At 37.2% G+C, this 26,897-nt stretch overlaps 1 protein-coding gene across 5 annotated transcripts in view; it reads right to left on the bottom strand.

Annotated features, from left to right (window-relative positions):
* The window catches only part of EML1 (EMAP like 1), a 128,315-nt gene that overhangs the window by 52,466 nt on the left and 48,952 nt on the right, over positions 1–26,897 (bottom strand). The window contains exon 1 of one of the 5 annotated variants that reach the window (XM_087726286.1): positions 4,330–4,576. The exons of 3 other annotated variants lie outside the window; for them this stretch is intronic. In XM_087726286.1, coding sequence (XP_087582412.1) covers positions 4,330–4,402 — 73 coding nt within the window. In that variant the 5' untranslated portion in view covers positions 4,403–4,576. Of the gene's footprint in view, positions 1–4,329; positions 4,577–26,897 lie in introns of those variants that run through there. One more of the 5 variants, XM_087726291.1, reaches the window with a different exon arrangement.

The raw sequence follows: 26,897 nt of genomic DNA, 5'->3' as shown, positions 1-26,897 counted from the left end.
TCTTTTAACTTGATGTTGACTGACAGTAATTGTTGATAAACTGAAATTATGTGCTGTCAGCAAGAAATTTTGCTACTAAATTCATATTAGGCTCAGGGCAAAACATTTCTAGTCTTAACTTCTTCCTCAGGTTCTAATTAGACTCCTCCTCAAATGCTTTTAATTCTTCACTGTCCCAATTTGGTACTAGAAAATTGTTATAATTATTAGAAACATTAAGATTGAATATTCAATGACACATTAAATCTTTGTAAGTTGATCTAGTTTAAGTTGTTTATAATGTAAGTTGTTTAGAATCATAATATTCTTTTCTTTTTAGTGCTTTTTCATCAATGGTTCTTAATTTTCATATTACTTTTTTTATCTTGTCCTTTCCCAAGCTCCAATTCCTGTTTATATTCCCTATATTAGAATTAAAAATAATGACAACATACTCCACAGAGCTAAAATAAAACATTTAAGACACTTACAGTACTATTTTAATCACCACCTTATCCCTATCCCTGAAGTGAATCAGTTTAATCAGCCTAATTTAACCCGGGGAGATCATGTATAGCAGTCAGTCTCCACTGGACTAAGGAGTCATTTAATGTGGTGGTTATGCCTTGGATATCTAATTACATGATTGCAAAGAGGCAAAAGTGAGCTTTCATGTACGTCCACTTCACAGATTGGGCCCCAAATTACCTGGATCAAGTCTGTGACAGAATAGAACAGCTAAGCCTTGTTTGCATGTCACATGATCTCCCAGACAGATAAAGGAAATAAAATAATCTAGTAAAGCATTTAGCGGGGGTTGGTACGGTTTCTCACACGCATAGTACTCTAAAGGCAAGTTGGGCAAAAGATCGAATAGGTTAAGAAGAAAAATCTATTGTTGGAGTTGGGAAGGAGAATATGATCACTGGCAAACTAAGTGGGATCTATCATCTATCTATCTGACTGTCTGTCCATCCCTCCGTTACCCAAGAAGCGAAACATCTTCAAATAAAAACAAGAAAATCCAGTTTCCCCCTGAAAAAACACCTTTGGGAAACCATGACCTGGTTGACTGAGAATCTCTGTAGACATTTAAATGCAGTGGCAGGAGCAGGGAAACACTTTCTGTGTATTTGGCTTAAGCCAAGTGCCATATTTATAACTAATTTTGTAGACCCAAAAGAGATGGGATAGAAGAATCTCTTCTTCATTTGTAATATTTTAAAAGAAACTAATACGTTACTAAAATTGCTTATACTTGTGATAGGGGAAATCATTCCTTTTATATTTCTTTTATATACTGTATTTCTCTTTTTCTTTCATTTCTATTTCATTTCTATTCTTTTCTTTTTTTTAGTTGGTATGAGTTTCTATTGCTGCAATTGCAATTTTTAATAAAATTACTATTAAAGTATGTTCTGATATTTGATGTTATGAATAAATATAAATTTGATTGGCAAGCAGGTGCACATGCTGAAGTTTGGAGGGATGGATCCTGAAAATCAGCTCAAAACAGTGCCTGGGAAATGTCATTGTTACCAGAATAACATCCAAAATGGTCCCGAGCACCTTAAAGTTCTGAAGAACCTTAAAGTCATCCAAGATCAAGCTGCTTAGGAAAAGATTCTGCCACACATCAGGCAACTGATACACCAGAAAGACCCCAACTTTGTTTTTCTAACTTACAGATATTTATACAAGTTGTCTTCGACTACCGTAGTTCTGTTTATTAGTTATTCCCTCCAATTTTAGTCAGTTATAAATTGAGAAGCTTTCTCCCACCTTTATCCAAGTTATTAAAAATATGAAAAACAGGTCCCAGGCCTGATCCTTGTAGAAGTCTACTTGATGCTTCTGTCAAATTTGATAAGACACCATTGATTAGCATTCTTTGAGTATTAATGGCTTTACAAAGCACCAACTGATATATATGCTTGCTATGAGATCCAGAAAATGTTTAACTACCTTGCTAATTAGCATGACATAGAATACTTGTTAAATGTTTGGCTAGGTGACTATTTCCTAATCCTGGTCTAATGAATAAGCCATAGCAAGTTTGTTCACAATGCTATGCCATGACACAGAGTGTCTAATTTGGCTCAGCAAAAGCTATATGAATCCAAGCACTGTGGTTTATGACTTAAAGCAGTATGTTAATTCATCCAATTGTAGCTAAGACAACAAAATGTTTTCGGAAGTATGTGGTTTTTCATGTCTGACTTGAATAGATTTTTATCCTATCTGGCTGGAAGTTTCCAGTTGGTGATGTTGAGGCCAATCCTGTTTATTTTTGTGGCCACTGTGCTGTGGGATTTATATACTTTTTAATATCAAGATTAAGTTTTGTGCTTGGGTTGTACTTTGAAGAAGGGTCAGGCTAACAGCTTGCAGATATTTTGCAAGTCTACATTACTTCTGAAGATTTTATTCTAAATATACTACCTTCAAAATTCTTTTCACTTCAAAATAAAGTCTAACAAACCTTAAGACTTTATGGCCAGAACACCTGAAAAGAACCCATTTCTCATTAGCCACTATGCAATTTATGAATCTTCATTAGATGACACTATCAAGAATAAGTAGCAAGGCACGATCTTTATTGTAGCAGAATCCTGATTGTGGAATTAATCCCCTAAACAGAATAAGCAACATTCCATTTACTTGCTCAATATCTAGAGGCATTTGTGCTCTGACCTTACTGAACTATCTAACCAACATGGTCAATAGTGAAAGAAGGTAGAAGTTTACTTCTACAATATCTGAAGAGTCCAGGTTTTTCTAACTTCTGCAAAAAAGTTATCCTAATAAAGTTAAATTCACACGGGAAAGGGCACAGATGAATTTCTATTGAAAACAATAGACATATAGTTTACCTATCCAAAACTATAATTTACTGATCTTAACTTTACTGATTTTAAATATCTCTACAGACTGAAATGAAACAATGAAAAAGAGATGCAAACCCAATATTTAATTTCCACAACGGTATAAAAATTGCTTTAAATAATCCCAACTTTTAGCTGATTTAAAAGAGTAATTTTCTGGTTTTCTATCATTGCCAAAAATAGAGTCTAAGTAAGTCCAATATAAATAAGTAAATAAATAAATCTTACTTTTACAAACACAAATATAAATAATATGTGAACTACACTGTAAACTATTTTAATTTCTTCAGGCAAAGGAATTTATACTCTAATCACAAAGATTTTCTAAGTGAACAGCAAAACCATTCTGTATATATTCACATGTAACTCCTATTAGTCAATACTGAGTTAAGATGTTTACAAATTGTTTAAATTCCATTTTTAAAAGATTCTATTGTCCAACTGACAAACTACATTAATATATTATCCAATTAGCCCAATACAGGAAGGGTCTTCTGTCTTAAATGTTTATTACAAAAGTTTCCTGTAAATCAAACTGCATTTTGTTACATCACCATCCCAAACACCATTTGGTTTAATATACTTTTAAAGAAGCAGGACAGAAACTACACAGCTTGGAACCAACATATTTTCCATCTCAAGACTTTTGTTTACTTTAAAAATAACTGTACAAGAAGCCATAAATCTTTCATGCAGTGCAGTATGGCAACGAACAAAACTCACCATCCGAATTACATAAAACTTCAAAGACCATCTTTTAATACGATTCACAAACACATATACACACATTCTTTACAACTGTGAATGTTTGCCTTGCTTATTTAAGAACTAAAGACCGTGAAACAAGGGAACACGTCAATCAAGCCAGCATTTAATCGCGGGGCGGTTCCTAGAAGTTAAACTCAGGAATAAAAACTGCTTTCCTCCCTCCATACACACAGAAGGTGACGTTGTTGTTGTTTTACTTTCTTTTCCATAATCTTCACGATCCTCTATCAGGCACCCGTCAATGCAATCCTGTAGTGGGAATATCTCCGGAGGCAGGCACAGCTCTTTGCTCTCTCCCTCGCCTTCTGGTGAAGCTAACTAAAACACCCAGCGTTTCTTTCGGTCAGGCAGAAGATCGTGGCGGTGAAGCCAATGCTGGTTCTCCCCCTTAATCTAAAACTAAAGATCAACAGAGAGAAAGCCCCGAAAAGGCCCCATCCTTTCTCCAAGTAGGAAAGCTGGGAGCTTGACGGGGGCGGTTCTCCTTGCCAGCTTCTCCGGCACATCCATCCCACTTGCCAAGTCAGCCCATCTTCGCCAGGCAAAAAAAGCGAAGCCCCCCCGCCCCGGCCGCTCGACTTCAGGGCGATGCCCACCCACCACCAGTACGACCACCACCCCAGCGGCCCTTGGTTTCGGGTCCTCGCTCCTCGGGCGCGCATGCACGCTTCGCTCTCTTTTACTTTCCTCCCCTTACCATTGCAGAACTGCAGAAGCGAGGAAGTGTCATAGAGGCTGCTGTAGCTGGAGAATCCGTCCTCCATCATCATCCCGAAGCCAATTTCGCGCCCCTCTTCGGCCCGCTTGGGATCCTCGGCCCCCCCAGCCCTAGTCCAAATCGCTCCTTCCAGCCTCTCTTCCCTCCTTTTCCCCACCCGCTCGCGTCAAACTCGAGCTGCTCTTCTCTGCTCCTTCGGGCGCCCGGTTCCCTCACCCACACAGTGCAACAGCGGAGGAAAGGCTGAGGCGGCTGGGGCTGGGGCCGGCCTGCCGCCTGCCTCTGCCAGTTGCCATGACAACGCATTCACTCCACCGTGGCTTGGGCCGCCGCCGCCGCTTTTCTCCTCTGCTGGAAGGGGAGGGGGAAAGAATGGGGCTGCCTCTCCGGGTCTTGTGAGTGCGTGTGTGGGGAGGGGGGAGTTAGGCATAATAAAAGTCGCCTGTTGTCTAAAAAGCTAAGTTGTGGTCGGCGACGTTACTCTTTGCGACTTGCAAGAAACAGGGACCACGTTTCCTTCTACCCTGCCGTTCCATGGGAGACGAGCCTTTCGTTCCAAATTTAGGTTGCCATCCATTTCTTCCCGAAGGTAATAGCCAAGCTCGTTGGGAGATGAAAAGGGTGACTGCATAAAGCATATCTGAGGGTCCTAGGCACAGATAAAGAGGTGACCTCGCCGGCACCCAGCCTTTAATCACGCTTCCAACCTTGACACCACAGCACGGCTAAGAGGTACATGCAAACTACCCGGGTGGTGGTCCGAAGGCTGTTCGATCCACAAATAGGGCGCGCTTTTAAGGAGACCCCCTCTTCTGTAAGGGCAAGGGTCAAAATAGCCGACGCGAAGTTTTAAAAAGAGGGAATGTGTGGGAGATTCTCTGGAATGGGCTCTTCCCTGCTCCCTCCCTCCACCAAGTGAAACAGTTAAAAAGAAGAAGAGGCAATCCCTGGGACACGAAGTACAGCGGCTGCCCGCATGCATGTGCTGCAATGCAGAAGATGCTGTCAAAAGGGTTCCATCTAAATACGAAAGCGCAATTAGAAAAAAACGGGGCTCCCAAGCATGTGCAGAATGCCTCTGCACCGCTCCCAGCACTTATCAGGAATTACTGCCTCCCTATTGAGAGAAACCATAAATTCCAACAGCCTTCACCCCTGACACATCATTTTGTACATTGATCTTCCTGATAAGAAGCAGAAACAACCTTTCCGGTTTTTTAGCGACTGCAAATGACGCCTTTCTCAGCCTGCAGCTCTTTGCCCCGCCCTGTCATGGGAAGGCTGTTCCTTCCAGCCCCTCCCCCGCCTTCAAAAAGAAGGACTCGGGAGCGAGAAGCCTGAACAAACGGGAAAGAAATGTGGCGATTATTTGTGGAAAGTCCGGGAAACCGCGGGAGGCCCAACAGAGAGAAAGTGAAAGGAGAAAAAAAAGGGGGGGGGAAGATTCTGGCGAAAAAAAATCTGGCACAACCGCAAGATTACCGAGGGCGGAGCGATGCAATCAATAAACATTATTGGAGGGAAAGCAGTCATTTCTGATGTTGGTCGAAGAACAGAATGCGTTGCCTGTTGCTTCTGAAAATCTGGGAGATGCTAGGCAATCCCCCCCTCCTTTAAAATGCTTCTGAAACTGGCCCTTAAGACTCGTCTAGTTTTCGCCTCCATCCAAGAAAGTCCGAAATAATTAAAAGGGCCTTGCGGTTAAAGAAATGGGCTTCAACTTGCAAACCGTGCCGTGCAAACCCAAATGCTTTTACTTAGCAGCGTAATCGGCCTTATTGCAGCTTTAATTAATGCTAAAAAGGAAACCTGTAATTAGCGACATGAAGAGCTGGAAGAAATCCAAAATTATTTTAAAACGACTTTTTACCAATAAAAGTTCTGTATAGAGTATTTAGTATACAGTAATCGTCCATAGGAAGTAAATTTTTTTCAGAGTTTGAAACAGCCTGATGCACATAACAATTTTTAAAAAATCAAGAATTGTATAGATGCATATATTGAATGTATGTGCAACAACTTTAGTAGAAAGTCCCATTAAATTTAGTGTTCCTTATTCCAAATATAAAGATTCTAGTCTTGCTTATTTTTATAGTATTTATTTGTATCCTGCTTTTATTATTTTTACATGAAAATACTCAAGATAACTTAAGACGGTGTACATATCCAGGACACCTTCCTCCTATTTTCCCCACAACAACCCTGTGAGGTAAATTGGGCCGGCTGAGACAATGACTGACCCAAGGTCACCAGCTGGCTTTCCTGGCTACATATGTGAAAGTCTGTAACTTCACACAAGGAAGTAAACTCGGGTATTTCTGGATAAATTTCCCAGGACTGTATATATTGGGCTATATAAAAGTTGAGAGTTATTAAACTGCTAAAACTATTCAACTTTACAGTGTATGGTAATAGGGAATGGAAATCCTGGCCAGCGTCCAAACTGCTGGAAGAAACCAAAGTAACTTGTACAATAAAGTAAAATAAACTTCACCCCTCTTTAAGAACACTGATATATTCTGGATATATCAAGCAACATATCTTAATCAAACATTCTGCTAAACTGATATATTTCATCATAATTGAATAATCTACAATTGTTTGGATTTGCACAATACAATAATTCATAAAATGACTTATAACAGTATCTGAGTTTAGACAGTAAATCAGAATAAAAGAAGTTACACAATGTCTTATAAATTGTTGTAAAAAGTCTACCTAGCAGCCCTGGCATGTATTGTAATGAGAAGAGACCATTTAAACATTTTTATTTTTTAATAATTTCCTGGTTTCTTTTTTCAAAATTAAAGGTCAAAGAGGGAAGGATACATTTTACGTGTACATGAGCTTTCTGATTTCTGCCATTTGCAAAACTTATCTTTTTCTAATCAAAAACATTTTATATTGTAAGTTTCATGAGGCTGAGGCTTAGTCCCGTTGTTGGATTGTAGCCTTCAGGTCTTTGAAATATAGTATAATAAATATATTTTTTGATTCTGTTTAATCGTGTCAGATTCTTGGAAACTGTTTGGACTTTTTCAGAAGTGGTTTTTGCCATTGCCTCCTTCCTAGGACTGAGAGAAATTGACTGGCTCAAGGTCATCCAGCTGGCTTTGTGTCTTAAGATGGGACTAGAACTCACAATCTCCCAGTTTCTAGATTGATGCCTTATTCACTGCACTAAACTGGCACTTATTTCTGTAGTTTGTTTAGATCTCAATCAGCATTTTGTGAATCAATCAAACCATTCCCCTCAACACCCTTTGTTACTCTTAACTGCATAAAAAAACAAAACTACTCCATTTCCAGAGGTACATAGCTAGTTTTATATTTTTGTGGGTTAATCCTGTAATGTATTCATCTTAACCATATTTGATGTCATGCCAACCAGTATAGATCACAGTGTTGAAAAACAATGAAGATACAATTCAGCCCTACTTCACACCAATACATACAAGGAAGTCTTGGGACATTTCACCATTAACATGAACAGAATTTAATGATTCTTCTTATAGCTGTTGCAGGAGACATCCTATTTTAGTGGACATGGCTTCTGCAGTAATAGTGACTGTTTGTCCATAACTTTTTTGAACTCAGCCAAGGTACCACATGCTCTAATATCTCATTATATTTTTATTATTTTTCTGTGGAGTCTAGAGTTCTGAATTTTGTAGACTAGGTAAGATTTGCAAGGGCAAATAAGAATTCATTTATTCATAAATCATTGCCAAAACAAAATAAGCAGTTGACTAGCCAAAATCTCTGTATCTGAGAGAGAAATAGGGAGAGATACAGAGAGGCAGACAGACAAAGAGAAAGAAGGAAAGATTGATTCACAGTTCTGAATATTTGTTAGGATGCTGGCCACAGGAGAACAGCTAATGCATGGTGAAATGACAAATCTTTTCAGGGTCTTTAGGCAAGAACATGTCATTATTTTTAATTGTTTTAATGCAAAACCAAGCTGCTCATTTTGGCTCCTAACTGAGCTATAAGCTGATTCAACTATCTATAGTACCATGGTTTTTTAAAAGGTCATGGAAAGTTTTGTATTAGAATCATTCCTGTCATCTGTGTAACAGAATTTAGCAAAAATAGGAAATATCTGTGTCTAAGATAGTGATATTGAAAGAAAGGGATGGGGGGAAGACCCAACAAACTAAATGTGTCAGTTGTGGTAGTTTAAGCATGGCCCTTTTGTAATACATGCCACATTTATGTGTGCATAAAACAGGTGAGGCATCATTTGTGTCTCTGTAACTATCAACTCTACTATTTTGACATATTCTTCTGTGGATACTGGCAGTCTGAGATCTTAAAATGCAGTGCCAGATCAATGGCTCCTCTATATTAAGATTGGTCAACCTACTAAATCCCTACGTTATGAAGCTTCAAAGCATATAACAAACTATCAAATAATTATAGATAGGCTTAGTGCAGCTATTTTACTTTTTAAAAAAGGTGAGCATTCTGAACTTTATATCCTTGACTGAAATGAAAGGGACAAAATAAAATTGGTCCACTGCCATCATAAGATTATCTAACCTGACTTTGTATTATCATGTCACCCATAGGATACCTTCAGTTTAACCTTTTTTTATGTCTTTGAACATTCTTGGAGCAAGCAGAACTAACTATGTTGGCCCCCTTCTTCAGTGATGGAAAGCTATAAGCTTTGTTCAAGCTATTTCATATCAAAACTCATAACAACTTGTCTAGATTGGTCTGAATCCTACCCTGCTTCTCTGCTTATATTCTGCTTCTTACTTGTTTGCTACCCTTTAAAATCAATATACCAAGAATATTAAAGTAAATACAATTGAAAGCAAATTTAATTAACATCCATGTCATTTTCCGTAATAAGGAGAGGGACCAACAGCAAAGCATGATTGGAAAAAAATAGACCCTATTTTATTTCTATTATTAAAAGGCAAAATGGGAACTTTAATCACTCTATAAATGCCACCTAAGACAAAAGGGATAAACAACTAAAAAATCTTATGATCTGAGAATGCAAAATTTAAAAAATAATGATGAAAAAGAACCAGGTCACAAAAAAGTTATACAGGCCTGACATCAAGCTGTCAGCAAGCCTGCCTCAGAGATTATGAATAGAGATTATGAATAGAGATCTTTGTATATACATTGTTTAAATATTCTCATCAGCCTTAACTATACCCAATCTTTAAATACCATTATATTACTGCTAAAAATTCACCATATATATTATATATGTTATTTTATATACGTTGGGACTAGATCGTACATCACAGTTGGTTTTGGTGCTATTATCTTATATTTTAATACAAACTTTTGCTTTTCATGTATGCTAGGACATCATATTAAGGTTGGAGAGAAGGGCTTAATTATAAAAACATCTGGGCACAGTGGATCACTCAAAGTAATATAATGCACAACAGATGCACTGAAAGTATATTGCAGATGCTAATCAAGCCTTGATTTAGTCATTGTCTGAATGGCTGATTAGGTAGATAACCTATGTATATAACATTAAATTCTCAGGAAGAAAGATGAGAAATACACATAAGGTTTATGTTAGGCTTATAATAATAACATTTACTATTTATATTTATAGACATATGCTAGGTCTATGGATAAATCCAGGAATAAAAGATATTTCACCTGAGGTATAAAGAAAGTAACGGGAAATGTTCTCTGTTCATAATCTGAGAACCATTAAATCTGGTTTATAGGCTGCCAACTGGCCTTTGCTTTCAAAAATGAAATATTAATATGATAGATGTACTATTGAATAGAAAAAGCATATAAACAAATCTAATCTATTTTTGAAATCATGTACAGAAAACTTATCTAATTAACTTGTGCACATTTTAGTACTTTATTTTGGAGGTAGAATGGCTTTTATGTTTTAGTCTTTGAATGTCAGTATATAATATTATCAAATTTTGGAACCAAGATAAGCAAAAGGAGAAATATTCTAGTAATGTCATTGCTTGGATTGCTTGATGCATTGTAATTTTGTTAGACTACTAAAGCACAAAATGAAATAGAGAAATAATATGCTTAAAAGTATGCACAGCAGTGTAATAGATTTGGAAGCATTTTAATGGATCTCTGAGAACTAGGAAACAACCACTAAAATATCTTACCATTAAGCATTATTCAGTCAACAATGGCTTTGATGGATTTGTACAAATCCAAATTAGTTTATATGAAAAAATATATCAGAAGCCATCTGACTGAAACCACATCCCTTTGAAAGACATAAAATGGGAGATTATTATCTTTGAGCCATAAAAAAAATGGGACAATCTACTTTTTGTTCGTGTCACTTTCAAGCACACTGAAATTCTTTATTCCATTCTTTTTTCACATACCCAGTAATTTAAGCAGTCTACATTCACATTTAAATAAATATTTTGAAGTACATTTTCTCTTAATGTATATATTTAAAAACATGGCATTTCTAAAATACACATTATAAGCAACACATCAATAAAATATTAAAAATTTTAAAAGTATAATAAAGATAATAAATGAAATTACAGAAGTTTTTTCTTTAAAAGAATAATCTAATCTGGGTATTTACATGTTTGTAATCTTAATATAGATATTATTTTCAAATTCCATTTTAATAATTTTTCTAAAAGAACATTTGCATGGATGAAGTTAATTTATTATAAGATGTTTTATTAATAATCTAAAACGCAGTCCAAAATGAGTAAAACTATCCTTCAAGGATTCTTAAAATTCTTTTGATTATTTGTTGTGGTATTAATTTTTATACCAATGCTATTTTCTATGTTTTTTTAAATAATGCTGATGCAAAGCAAAAGATTAGTAATCATAAATCTGGCAAACATCAATAAACATTAAATAAATGTTATATCTATATCTATCTATCTATCTATCTATCTATCTATCTATCTATCTATCTATCTATCTATCTATCTATCTATCGGGGAAATGGATAATAAACATTAGAGCAGATTGCCCAAGGTAGTTGTAAAATGTGAAATTTCCTCAAAAAGTTTCAATCACAAGTAGCCATTATCAAAAGAGATGATTATATTAATTAATTTGATTTCAATAACAGCTATGCAACATTTTAGATGAGAATTATGATTGATTTTTATGACAAGCCTAATATTCATAGATAGCTGTACTCTTATATGCCTCTTAGGCTGGGACATCTGTCTAAAACTTAGTGTCCCCTAGACATACAGTGTTGGACTTTACCTCCCTAAATTCCCATCTAGTATGCTCAAACTTTTAGAATTCAAGGAGTTGAAATGTAATACATCTGGAGCACATCAAATTCCAGAAGAATTGAATGAAAAGCCACTGCTGGCTACCATAGCCTCCAAATTAAAATATATTCAGTGCAAAACATTAAACCACGAATAATGCTGAGATATTTTGTCAACCCAAAGAGAGTTCTCAAAGTCTATTGCGAAATGATTAAGAATCATTTCCATGTCTTAGAATGAGTGCATAATTGATTCTGATTTGTAAGGCAAAAGGGATTTTGCTCCTACCATCTTCTTCAGAACTCATATGCTCTGAGCATCTGAATACTAAATGTGCTTCTTAATATTTTCCCTCATTATTCTCAACCATGTTGCAAGAGGACTGACTATCAAAACTACTATGTACTGCATATCAAAAGATATTCTTCTGCATTTTGACATCAAAAGCATAATAATTCATTCTGCAGAAACCTTCCCATAGGCATTGTATAATGTGACTAATATGTAATGTAATATGTAATGTTAGTACTAAGTTCAGTGTATGCTCTAAGATATTGTAAATGCAAATTAATACTTTAAAATGGTTAAATACTTGAAGCTAAATACAGTAAACATCCTCATCATATCACTTAGGCTATCACAATCTGATTATAAATTAAGAAATGGAATTTGCATATAGATTTACAATTTTTGTAGTTCATATAATCATCAGAACTTTTGTGAGTTATTTCAACAGTGGCACTATGATAAACATGTTTTAGTAAGTATTTATAGAGCATATTTCCTCCACATGATGCCTTTGTATGAATGGGAAGTACATTTCTTAAAAATCTGAGCAAGAATGGAAACAAGATGACCTACAGTTGTGCTGCAAATAGAATTACCAGACTCTGATCATGCTGTTTGAGCATTCATCCAATTTCCAAGTGCAATCCAACATGCTAGTCACTAACTTTAAAAACCCAAATAGCTAAAAGACCACCTTTCCCTAATCAGGTATACCAGTGGTTCTCAACCTTCCCAATGCCGCGACCCTTTAATATAGTTCCTCCACCATAAAATTGGTGACTCGGTTCCTAAGACCATCGAAAATATGTGTTTTCCGATAGTCTTAGGTGACCCCTATGAAAGGGTCGTTCGACCCCCAAAGGGGTCCTGACCCACAGGCTGAGAACCACTGAGGTATACCCATTTGGTCTGGGTAGTCAGAACTGTTTATGCGCAGTGACATAAGGAATACAAAGGCAGATGTTCTTGTAATGGTTCTCCTCCTATGGAGAAGCTTATTTTCTGAGTGGGACATAGCCCCCACTATTTTGGCTCTTCAAAATTCTGTCAAGACTTGCTTTTTTCAGGATTACAGAGAGGATTCAGCCAGTTCTCGCCAGTTCGGGCAAACTGGTAGTGGCGGCTGTGGGAGGCTCCGCCCACCCACCCTGACATAATGTGCTAGCACTCTGCATGCGCAGAAGGTGGTGCGCATGAGCAGACAAGGCGCTTGCAAGCAAAGAAAGAGAGTGCGCGTGCGTACTCACGTTTGTGAACCAGTAGGGAAGGTAAGTGAATCTCACCTCTGGATTACATCCCTCAATGTTGTTGAGCTATAGTTATACCTACATATTGTAGAGTCCAGTTGGACTGAGGTGGTATATACATTTTATAACTGAATTCTGAGAATAGCAGTTCCAACAAATACCAAGGGTATTTTTTAAAAAAGCTCTGATATGTTACAAAGACATATATAATGAGTAGAAAGATAGGTTCCTGTACCATCTCCTTTCAAGAATCTATTAAGTCCAGAATCACACATGGGGTAGATTATTTTAAGAAAGCTGCAGAATGTAAGTACATAAAAGAATTAGGGGCAAAAAAAAAGGAAGAAAGCTACTTCTTTGTACCTTCTGGTCTGATTAGCACAAGCTCTCCCAAAGCATGAGATCCTGGGCTACACACTCATTCCGTCCTTATTCCATCTTCTAAGATTATTTTGCCTGATGTGGGCAGCATAATCATGCAGCAAACTGCTAAACTAAGGACTGCAATCCTCTATAAATACTTCTTCAAAAATAAGGCCCTTTTTAGCCATTGTAACTAATTTGGATAGCAATAGCACTTGGATTTATATACCGCTCCTTAGTGATTTTACAGCCCTCTCTAAGCAGTTTACAGAGTCAGCATTCCCCCCACCCCCAACAATCTGGGTCATCATTTTACCCACTTTGGAAGGATGGATGGCTGAGTCAACTCTGAGCCTGGTGAGATTTGAACTGCTGAACTGCAGCTAGCAATCAGTTGAAGTAGTCTGCAGTACTGCATTCTAAACACTGTGCTACCTCTACTCGAATAAATATACATAGGATTACACTTTGGCTTTATATTTCATTTTTTCTTTTTGCCTGAATTAACTTATGTATCCAATAATCATCTTTGTTATAATTCTAAGATCATTACATTTCACTACCTTCTTATAACATGTTTAATTAAATAAACTAATAAGAGGGAATGAATTGTGAAACAAACTTATGAAGGAAGAATGAATGGGTCAAGAGCAGGACTAGTCAAGACTAAGGAAGTTGTGGTTGGATAAAGTTTATAAGAGTCTGAAAAGAAATTTAAAGAATAAATAATAATGTATGAAATGATATAGATATGGTGTAAACAAGGATAAACAGTATGCAGAGGTATGCTGAAAGATTTACTACAATGTTATTTTCTTTTTATGTCATGCTTTTAATTTGTTTGGGGTTTCTGGTTTCTTATTCCTTTTTGTGCACTTTGCTTAACATTACTTATCCCAAAAGAGAATAGTGGGATAGTATATCTGTATATTTCTTTAAGTTTAAAGCTTAATTTACATTTTCTGCTATTATGGAAACTGAGAAAATTGGTTAACTTTGTAACCAGGGTATGTGTGTTTTGTGAATCTAACGACTATATGGCTATAGTTACAATTTCTAAAAAATTCTTATGCAAATCAATCCCAAGTAAGCAACACTTTTTAAAAGCAGCATGAAATGATAGATGATCAGTCATTAAATTGACAAGCAACCACCACAAACTCAGTAATAAGGATTATACTGGTTGATAAAAAGTATTTTTCATTTTCTTACATTACTGTAAATTACATTTTCTCATCAAGACACAATGCAATTATGGTAAATAGGGACATCTCAAGGGAACAGCTGCACATTTGGTTAAATTATCAATCGGCACCATAAATTATACAACACGAACACATTTATATGCTGTAAATCCACCACTGTGAGCACACATTATCCATTTGCATTGAGCAATCCATTTTAAAATGTTGTTATTCAGATCCCTCAGGTTCTAAAAGGAAACACATTATCTCATATAATACAGTATGTTATGTTGAATTGCCTTTACTTAAAAGAATAAATGGTAATAATCAACAACAATCAGCTAGGAAATTGAAAGTGCACTCTCCTTTATTTGTTGTTACAAAAGTGTTGCTATGCCATCCCAATAAGTTGTCTAATCTATTTACATATCGCAGCTGCCATTTTTTATTATGAATGTAAACATACATTTCAAATCAATACATTGGACTTCAAGGCCAGGAGTGGCAGCTGTTGGGTGGAAGACAGTGGTGGCATTCAAAATTTTTTACTACCAGTTCTGTTGGTGTGGCTTGGTAGGCATGGCATGGTGGGCGTGACAGGGGAAGGATACTGTAAAATCTCCATTCCCTCCCCACTCTAGGGGAAGGTTACTGCAAAATCCCCATTCCCTCCCAATCAGCTAGAACGCAGGAGGCAGAGAATAGATGGGGGTGGGGCCAGTCACAGGTGATATTTACTGGTTCTCCAAACTAGTCAAAATTTCCGCTACCAGTTCTCCAGAACTGATCAGAACCTGCTGAATACCACCTCTGGTGGAAGAGGTATGCCATAGCCTATGAAACATGATGCTATTGGGTTAAGGATAGCTACTGCCTGGTATGGGGGGCTGCGAGCAACTTACCAAAACATCTTGCAATCTTCCTGGATAGCTTTCCCATTGACTTTTTGTGGGAAGCCTGCTGGGAAGTTTGAGAATAGTGATCATGTGACTATGAGACACTGTAATTGTAAGTATGAGCCGGTTACCAAGCTCACAATCCTGTCATTGTGCGGGTGCTGGGATAGCCAGAACTTCGAGGACCCATCATAAGTACCACGCATTCACCACAGTCATAACTTTGAAGGTTCATTGAATAAGTAGTCATTAAATTAGGACTACCTGTAATTCTCTGAGGAAACTATTTGTGATCCTGACATTTCACTGTTTTGCTACTGTGCCTTGGCAAGTGCTTAAACATAGCATCTTGCCATATAGGACAGTAGTTGTGGAACTGTTTCTTCTTTCAGTTGACTGTTAACTAAAGTTTCTATACAGATAATTCTGGATGCAAACAGTATGAGAGGGAGAGACACACACAGAGAGAGACAGAGACAGAGATTTGAAAACAGTGACTAGGCCATGTGTGCTTCTGCAACCTATTAATTCTCCAAGCGATTAACACAGAATTGCATAAATACATAAAAGTGACTTTTAAGATATTCCCAATTTCACTGGATGAATTAAGACAGATATGAGACCATTTCTTTTGGTGGGAACTTACCTTGAGACAACCATAACTTTGTAGCTGAATTAAGGAATGTCTCAGCAATGACCACAGGGACATTTATAGTAATTACAGTAAGATTACTGTAATAGACCCTAAGCATTCCTCCTTTTTAGTCTCATAGTTTCCCCTATGGTATACATTTTGGATTTTTTTTGTCCTCAAAATCATGGTAGCAGCATTCAGGCTGGTAGTGATGGTGCACCAACAGCGTCATCATGAAGTACGTGAGAAGATAATTAACATACAAGTTTTTCAATAGGCTCTACTCTATTGCCTTTCAGATGTGCTGGGACTGTGAGGACCAAAATTGCAAACCACCCTGAGAAAGGTACAATTCCAGGAGCTCTCATTTGAAAACTCTGGAGGGCATTAAGCCTCTTTCTGATAACTTTCTTCCAATATGCTTTAGATACTGAACTTCTCCTTTAGATTTCCATTCCAGGACTACCTGGATGTATGCATGGATTCATGTGACTGTTTGTAGGTTTTGAACAAATACTAAATCTAACTAACATTTCAGAGGATGGTGTCATGGGAAAGAGCCAAGGTGGCTCAGTGGTTAAATGCAGCACTACAGGCTACTTCAGCTGACTGCAGTTCTGCAGTTCGGCTGTTCAAATGTCACCGGCTCAGGGTTGACTCAGCCTTCCAGCCTTCTGAGGTGGGTAAAATGAGGACCCGGATTGTTGTTTGGGGGCAATATGCTGACTCTGTAAACCGCTTAGAGAGGGCTGAAAGCCCTATGAAGCGGTATATAAGTCTAACTGCTATTGCTATTGCTAACTGCTAAAAATGAAATACTATGTCACTAGTTTTACAAACTGAGCAGGCACTTTTCCTCATATTGGCCTCAAATTCTAAAAAAAAGCAAAGTAGTATTTGTACCTGGTTGTATATTTTAAACAATATTCCTTCTCTGCTTGAATGTCATCTTTCATGGTGTGTTGGTACAGCTGTTCAAAATATCCTCCTTTAAGGATTTATGTATTCATGATTAACAATTTCACAAAGAGTAGCATCTTTTTCTATTCTCCCACCTTTGCAATTATAAACATGGATTACCATCAATACTCCACAAATTAAGGTGCATTTGCAAGATGAATTAATGTGGATTAGTTAATTCTGTCATGTATTCCAGTCTCTCTTTTGTTCACACAGTCAAACTGGTTAACATGCAGTAATGGCTGGACTATCCTTTGAATCTGGCCAAGCTCCAAAGAAATAATAAGCACACAAAGCCAGAACTTTGTTTGATGTTGGTCCCAGAGCTGTTCATGCTGCCACTTGTGAATTAAACAGCAGCTTGTTTCAGCAGCAGTGACTGCTGTGTCAACCTCAACACAGAAAGCTTCAATTGTATGTAGTTTTCTGATCCCACTCTTTTTAAAAAATCTGAATATTCCTTCAAATTTATCTGAAAACCTTGGATTAATAATATTAAAGTACATCACATTGCTTCTGGCAATATCAGAATATAAAAGGAACCTTAGTCATGGAAGTGTCTCCTATCCTAACCCGTCTTCTAATTTTGGAAGTCTTGAATTACCCATTATCCTATTGAGCAAGAACTGGAACATATTTTTAGTCAGTCTTCCATGTTTGATTCCTAATTTGGATCAGTGATGTGTTCCTTACCTGTTCTAAAGTTGTCTCAGAAATAGAAGCCACTAGCTCCAATACAGAAATAATTTGGACCAATTCAGAAAAAAGCAAAATCTCTGCTTGAGCCATAAATGCCTCTCACCCAACTCTCCATAGCATTAGACTAGACTAGGCTAGACTAGGCTAGTCTAGACTACTACACTACACTATTTTTCCTGCCTTTATTATTTGTATTATTAAATAAATGAATATTATTATTTAAGACAGAAAACATATGTAATAGTCCTTCTCCCTCCCTCCCCCTCCCCTTCCTCCGTGTGTTTGTGTGTGTGTGTGCACACACAGAGACACCATACACCATCAACCTTCCACTTCTACTTAGATCATAGGGGAAAATCTAGAAACAGGTAGTCATTAACTTATAACAGTTTGTTTATTGGTTTTTTGAAGTTACAACACTATTGATAAGTGTCTTATGACTATTTTTACAACATCTATTGCAACTTCCCCATAGACACATGATCAAAATTCATGTCCTTGGCAACTGACTCATATTTATGATGGTTACAGTATTCTGGAGTCATATGATCACCTTTTGAGAACTTCTGACAAGCAAAGTCAAGGGGGAAGCTAGATTCACACCTTCCAGGTTGTTCCCTTGGTGATAGCCTTCCTGAAAGTGTGAATATTGTCCTTTTTCAGAAGACCATTGTGGATCAACTGAGCCTATTTTGGAAGCAAATTTATTAATTAATTTATGGTATTTTTTATCTGAAAGTCAAACTATAGTGTCAGTGAAATTTGCAAGCACAGCACAGCAGGGACATGCAGTCAGGGGAGGCGGGACCTCACCAGTGTCACAAGGAAAAGAAAATAAATTTTAAAATAATTAAAAAGGCTAAGGTAGTTGCTGCCAGACTCCAGAGTCACAGTGACTCTGAGTCTGCTTAGTGCTAACTGTAGGGGGAGGAGAGAACTATGGGCCTCCTTTGCATAAGGAATTTTTCGCCTTTTAACCCTTGCTCAGAGTTAAGCAAGGGTTAAAAGGCGAAAAATTCCTTATGCAAAGGAGGCACGTGATTTTCCCGCCTCCTGATCTGGGAGCAGCAAATCATGCCTTGCTTAAGTAAGTTGGTTTTTTATTTAATTTTTTACATTTTCATCATGGCGGGCGGACAAGAGGAGAGTTGAAATCCACAGCTGGAAAAGGTATGTGGATCGGACGGAGGGAGGGGGGATTCAAAATTATTGTAATTTAATTTGTAATGTTTTATTGTGAGGAATTTGTGTGTGTGTGTGTGTGTGTTTGTGTTTGTGTGTTTCTTCACAGCAGTGAGGTCGGAGGAGGGGGGGTGAGGCGGCGGAGCGCGGCAGGGACATTCTCGCCGCTGTGTCCAACAGGCCAGGCATCTCGTGTTTATGGTGGACATAAACGCAAGACGCCTGGCCTGTTGGACACAGCAGTGGGGGGGGAGGAATGGGCTGGGTGGCTGGGGAGGGGGGAATCATGACCGTTTTCATTGTGCATCACTGTGCTGCAGTGATGTGCGGTGAGCTTCATGGCCGGTGAGGCAAGCGCGAAAGCCCCGCCGAAGCCCCAGCGGCAGCAGGGCTTTAAAGTGGCAGCAGAGCCCCGGCGGCAGGACTTTAAAGTCCTGGCGCCGTCCGCCATAGTCCCGCTATATGGCGGACGGCGCTGGGATTTTAAATTCCTGCCATCAGAGTCCTGCTGCCACTTTAAAGCCCTGCTGCCACCAGGGCTTCGGCAGGGCTTTCGCACTTGCCTCACCGGCCATGAGGCTCACCACATGTCACTGCAGCACAGTGATGCACAATGAAAACTATTATATCAGAGGTGGATTGCTCCCGGTTCAGCCTGGATCAGGTGAACTGGTAGTAATGGTGGTGGGAGGTTCCACTCACCTGCTTGGATGTTCTGCGCATGCATAGAAGCATCACGCACATGCGCCCGAACCGTAGTAAAAAAAAATTGCAACCCACCACTGGATTAGATACATAGTTTTTCTATGTAGACCTATATCATGCTCTATTGGGGATTTGGAGAGGTGATAAATTCTGTATTTGTTCTGTTACTCCTTTTATAGACCTCAAGGAAATCACTCTATATACCTCAAGTGATTATTAAAGTCACTGTTGTTCTACAATTTACTTTATAATTTTGGAAAATAATTAAAAATAAGCAAATAATAGAATCCAGTGTCCCCACACATCTCTTCTTTTTTAAACAAGATGACAGTTGATTACATGTATTTATCCATTATACTGTTGTGTTGTCTGATCATATGAATAATTTGCTTATGTTAGGGTACCACATGCATGAACATGTTTTATTAGATATGATTGATTGAAAATAGCCTCCTCACACTCCCATACCACTAATAATTTAGCATAAATAAAATGCAAAAGAAGAAATGGTGATTATGAGCTGAAGCTCAGGCACTCTGTCCAGATCCAACTGCAGTGCATCTAATTCCCTTGCTATAGTAGGATGTGTCTGATTTCTTTTAGCTTTATTATATTTAGCAAAAAAAAACAACCCAACATGTTTAAAAGATTGTAAATATAAATTACTAGCTTAATAAGTGTCAACTTTATTTCAGGCAAACAGAGGAGTTCAACATTTAAATTTTTCTAGCTCTGGTCACCAAAGAGGTTATTTATTCAAAGATTTTTGTGAATGGCCTTTATTTTTCCCCAGAGTTCTGCTATTTTAAATTTTATTTGGCTTCCACCCAAAAATGACAAATCAAGCAAAGTCTTAGGATTACAAAGAACTCATACTGTATGAATCACCATTTGCAATTGACATACTGTAGAGTGTGAACTTACAGGAAACAATATAATTAGGTGGAACTGAGAAGCTGAGAAGCTTCTAACCTTATTATGCTCCTCCCTGCATGAACAAATTAGGATGTTTCCTGAAAATATCATATTCATTAATGTTATAGTAATGTAATGTCATAATCATTTGCAAACAGAAGTTCAAAAGGACTGTGCAATGATCTCCTAAAATGGATTTTGGAAGAATATTAAGAAGAATTACAAATATGCATTGGCAAACAGCCAGCTACAGTACATCAGGATAGCATGCATTATATCTTACAGAATAGTGGTTTAACTGCCAAGAATAGAAGAAAAAAAACACACAGAACAGCTGTGAGATCAAAAGGCTAAGGAGGAATGCTAGCTTGATATGAAATCAGCAGATATGAGCATTTCTCCCCCTCAAAATGAGCTTTGAACAATTGAAGTAAAACGTGAGAAGCAGCTTCCCTATAGCTCTTGTACTAAAAAAAATATGATTTCATAATGATACTGTGAACACCTGCACAGAGATGCTCAATGAACACTCTGGTTCGAACTGCTGTGAGCAAGATCAAGGAGATCTCTTGCAACAGTGTGCTTGCCTTGATCTTGCAATGCATCAGTTCTTTGTCCTTTTTTCTCCACTCCCAAAGGCAAAAATTATACGCATAATATCAGGTTCTTGATGAGAATTCTGAGGTTTGTGGTCATAGTCCTCAGCTGGCAATAATAGTTTTTGGAGAGCCAAGATCTCTGGATGCTAACCTCTTTCTCATTCCCAAAGGTATGGGCTTCATGACAAGAAGGAGAGCAGGTGGTAAAGGAAATTCTGTTTTATTTCTATTATTGTTATCAATTTAATTTCTGTAGCCACTCAGTTCAACAAGTGACTTTAGACAATGTACATTATATCAATGCCCTGGGTCAATTTTTCTCTAATAATAAGTTGAAAACAATCATGAACACGTATTTTATTTCTTTTTATCCTTCAACTTCATAAAAATTTACTCCAATCATCTGATGAAATGGTTTGATCCATGTAGTATGATGAAATAATGAAATTGAATATTATCAAAAGTATCACAAATTTCTTAGGTTTTCCCCCCCTCACTTAGACAACTCAGAAAACAGCCAGTTTGAAAAAAAACATCATAACAAGAGCTTGCAATAATATAGTAATGTCTCTAGCAGAATATTAAGCTTGCTATTTGTTCCATATTTTTTTAAGTTTTTTTATTGTTTTAATTGAACAAAAACACAAAAGAAGAATCATCCTTTATTACATCTTGTAGAAAGGGTGTCGATTGGTTACAAATACATTTCGTGCGTTTCTTACACAATCATTACTTATACTTCATTCATATTGAATTGTACATTTTAATCAAAAATCTTTATGTATTTTACTATCAATGTACCTCAATTCTCATTTAACTACAATTATTTAAACGTGCTTTTATCTGAAATCATTTGTATTTAAAGACACAACCACCTACTGGCATTCATTTGCAATTTCAATAAACCTCCAATAACATTACACATATTCTGGGGAAAAAATCAATTAATATCTAATATCCCCCCCCCTTTTTCCCCCAACTCACTATTTAAAGCTTGTATCCAATTTGCTTTTACCAATACAACACATGTATATATCATTAAACATTATCTATTAACATTTCCTTGTTATTGTTGTAGTTAGCTAAAAATTATTTACTATTTATATCACAACTCCTCTCATCAGACCCAAAAGAAATTACACCTTTATAACAAGATCTAAACAAAAATTTATTAATAAAATTTATAGGTCTTTTCCCCAAGTCCCAATTTACAATTTATATCCAAATTACTTTTACTAGTTAAGGTTATCATTTCATTATTGTTATTGTACTTAATTATATGTTAACAAATAAACATTTAATAACAATCTAAAACAATCTGCAAAATACTAAAATTCCTACTCATTAATCACCCAAAATTAACTAACTTTTTATCATCAACTTTCATTATCAACCTGTATCTTTCCAGTGGCAAAGCAGTAATAGAGGGGGGGGAAATCAATCCGTTCACTTTAAGAGGAAAAACAGGAAACATTACGGTCACTTCAATCCACAAAATATCATTACAAAGGGAAAAAACCAAAAACTTTCCAAAGTAGTCCCATAAAAATTAAATTCGCTGCTTTATTCTTTTACTTAAATCTTTTAAAAAAAAATTCTTTGGGCAATTTTTCTCAGAATAGAAAAAAAACCTCACCAGATGGACTCACTTTCACTTCCTTCCTTCCGGAGCTGCCTCCGACTTCGTCAGCCTAGGGCTGCCTGTTTGCCGCCGGCTTGAAGTGCTTCTCTTGGGTCAATCAGGGACTTTGCGATGTTGCTGAGACCAGCAAGGCTTTGTCTTCCTGTCTACTGTTTCTACGGGACAGTTTAGGTCCAATTGGACCATCCAGTGGCAAAAGTGTCAACGGCGGTCTCGGACTGTCGAGACCGCACATTGTATTGTCGCAACGTTGGCTCCTCCCCGCTACTTATTCCATATTTCAAGAAATGGTTCTATATTTAGAATTGAAATGCAGAATTCCTTCTCAGTTTAGTAATAACTGATTATTTTTGGCCTTGAGATACATCTAATTGGTGAAAAATAACTTTTATTTAATTTATAGGAGATCCAGAACTATGTTTTGTTCAACATTATATTTCTGGATTCTTATCCTTCTTTTTATGGAATACCATCCAATTAAGTTACTAATTAAAAGCACCATCAAAATTAGTAACATAACTAGTCATCATGATTAAAACACATTAACATCAACATAACTTAATTATGATTAGCAACAGCTCTTAGACTTATATACTGCTCTATAGTGCTTTACAGCCCTCTCTAAGCAGTTTACAGATTCAGCATCTTGCCTCCAATAATCTGGATTCTCATTTTTCCCACCTCAGAAGGATGGAAAGTCGAGTCAACCTTGAGCCAGTCAGGATCAACCTTCTGGCAGTCGGCAGAATTAGCCTTCCATACTGCACTTAAACTGCACCACCATGGCTCTTAACCAAATAACCAAAACCTAATGGTTCTCAACAATATTACAAGCAATTTGTTTATAAAAATAGAATGTAAATATACACATTAAATCCATTTAATATATAGCAGTCTAATAAATGTTTATTCAAAGTTTAATAAAATTTATGTGATTTATTAAAAATTATTTATTCTCATATTTATATGTCATCCACCTCAGAAACATGATTCTGGGCAGTTTATAAAAAAATAACACTCTATAAAACTTATTATTTTTTAAAGAATCAGAAGGGCTTGGGAGAACATTTAGATGTTACACATGATATAGCCACCTCATTAAATCCCAATTCCCATGAAATCCAAGCCTGTTGACATTACCAGGTTTTAAGGGACTTCTGGAAGGACATCAAGTCTTACAAATCTTATAAAAGATCCTTATTTAGAACTCTTCAGCCTTTTCTAATTTTGTGATCATTTTTAATTTTACCTCTATTTTGTACATCATATTTCCCAGCCTCCCTTTCTTCGAATTGTCACTGGCCCAAATAAGAGGTGGTATTCAGCCAGTTCTGACAGGTTCTGGAGAGCCGGTGGTGAAAATTTTGAGTAGTTTGGAGAACCGGCAAATAAGCTGGCGCCGCCCCTGCTGCCTCCCAGCTGATCTTCTTTTGTTGCCCTGAACAGGAGAACGGAGCTGGAAAGCAGGTTAGTGGAGTGGTGAGAGAATAGGGATTTTGTAGTATCCTTCTCCTGCCACACATACAAAGCCACGCCATGCCCACAAGGCCACACCCACAGAACCAGTAGTAAATCCCACCACTGGCCCAAAGGTGTATTTCCTCCAGCAATTACATTTCCCTGAAGAGCATTTTCCTCAGACCTTGTCCCTGAAGGTAGATTGCTCACCCAAGGAACTAATTTAGACATTAGATAAAAATGTATATTCTTTGTAACATTCTCAGAATGATACTTTCCCAGAAATCAAGCCAGAAAGACATATAAATGGGTGGTGCAATATGAACAGGTTTTTTAAAGTTACCATTGAAACTATCAATATTTTCTCATGTTAGTTTATTCAACTGTGTAGTTTAGGTTTACTTTACTGTGCACCATATCAGGATAAAATAGGAGGAGAATGCTCATGGTATAAAGCAATATTAACTATTGCCTTTAAACAACTTAATTTCTTAGTTTAGAGTAGATAATATTTTTTTTTAGAATTGGAGAGATGACAAAGCTAGTTCTGGCAAACATGTACTGCAATTTTTGTTCCAGAAAATTAGCAAGATTCCATTGAAATGCATGTAGTCTGCTCAAACTAATTCAAATTAAACTTGTACTCTTAACTAAATTGGAACATTGTGGAAGTTGATGGGAGAGATAATACATTAAAAGATTGAGAAATGTACTTCAATGTAAACAGGAATTGTAATGGGCCAGGATCCAGCCTTTGGGAGTGAGCAATCTGGGCTCACTGAAACTTTGGTTTAACTCTTTTTTTTTTCTTTTTTACCAGTCAGTCACTATAGCAATAGGAAAATATTATGATATATAGAAATTATGGGGTTATGACTCAGAACAAGCAGAAAAAGAATTCATAGTTTCCACAGGGCAAATTGTTTAGCCCTGAAACATGTACAGTTGCACTGTCTCCTCTGATTCTCAAAGGCTCTTCGGGCCTTAGAAAGACAGTCTTTTATAAATTTTTAGGTGTTAAGATGTCACCAAACCCTTCACTGTTTTTGCTGTAAGAAAGAAACAACTCTACTCTCCCAAAAGAATTTTAAGTCTTAGAATTAAATCATTTATTCTTTCTTTCAGGTAAAAATAAACAGGCAAAAGAATCCTGTAAAATTATAAAGCCTTTTATACTGTAATTAAATATTTAAAAAGGTAATTATAGGTTTTTTTTTAAGTCTAAAAGATATATGGAGTGTATTTGTATGTGTTAAAAATTATGTAGATGACAAGCAAAAATATAAAGATCACAGGGTTTTTTATTATTATTGCAAGGGTTTCTGGAACTCATAAATTCTACCTCCTGCTCTTTGCTTTAGCAGATCCTGCACCAGATGGAACTATGGACTAGATCAATGGACCCCAATCTTTTGGGCATCAGGGACCGGTTCTGTAGAGAAATGTATTTCCGTGGTCTGGAAATGGCGTGGTTTTGAATACTGCCTGCATCCCGTGGATGGGGCTTCACTTGTTTGCACAGCCTGCTTGCTGGCATGCCACGGACTACTGCCAGTCCATGGACTGGGGATTGGTCTACACAATTTCTGAGTTGTCTTCCATCTCAATGATTCTATGATTTATTGTAAGAATATTGCAACTGCATCATCTTTGAAGAAAGCATGATCTAATTCTACCTAGATATTAACTAAGTTGTTGCTTTTCTTGTTCAGAGTTAGGTAATCCACCATTCATTTTAACTTGTCCAACAATAGGTTGTGCTAACAAGGCAGCACAATTTATCCAAGCATAGCTCTCTGCTATTTCAATGGTTAGTTTGCCTTTAATGCTGCAATTTGATTGTGTCCTCAGTTGTTTCTATCCATATTCAGCTTAAGCTCCTCCTGCTGTCATTTTCTCATACCTGCACATGATCAGTACAGGTAGTTCTACTCATAACAGTCATAAAACAAGTCATATATGTGACCCAACCAATTTTACAAAATTTTTTGGAGTGGTCATTAAGCAAACCACCAGTTATTAAGTGAACACATTGTTCACTACCAATGTTTTTACCAGACGTATATGGTGGATTTTGGCAAAACCATGGTAAATTACAGTCATGTGATTGTGGGATACTGCAAACAGCTATAAATGTGAGCTAGTTGCTGAGCACCCAAAATGTACTAATGTGACCACAGGGGGTAGAGGCAGCCCTTAGAACTTTGGAACCTGGTCCTGAGAACCGATTTTGGCGGGAAGGATGGCACCTGTCAGAACTTTGAGCGTGTTATTGACCCAGGTGGTCAAAGCAAGTCAGGCGTCTAGGGAGTCCTTTATTTCTCTCTCTTCCAGCAAACCCTCTCCAACAACCAGTAAGATTCTACCCCCACGCTTCCCTGAAGGCAGCCATTGCAAACAACAACCCCTATAGTACAAATAAAATCCACAGAGTAAGAGCACGGTCACAGAGGACAAGGCCCAGAGTTCCAATTCCAGTCTACAAAGCAGAGTCCAGGCAATGGCAGTCTTCAGAGCAAAGAAAACGTCCAAGGCAAGAAGCA

Source organism: Thamnophis sirtalis, unplaced genomic scaffold (assembly GCF_051295495.1).
Source record: "Thamnophis sirtalis isolate CommonGarterSnake01/CBP01778 unplaced genomic scaffold, rThaSir2_p1.2 scaffold_1, whole genome shotgun sequence".
Classification (NCBI taxonomy): Eukaryota; Metazoa; Chordata; class Lepidosauria; order Squamata; family Natricidae; genus Thamnophis; species Thamnophis sirtalis.
The sequence above is the reverse complement of the archived record's forward strand: the minus strand, read 5'-3'. Positions and strand labels throughout refer to the sequence as shown.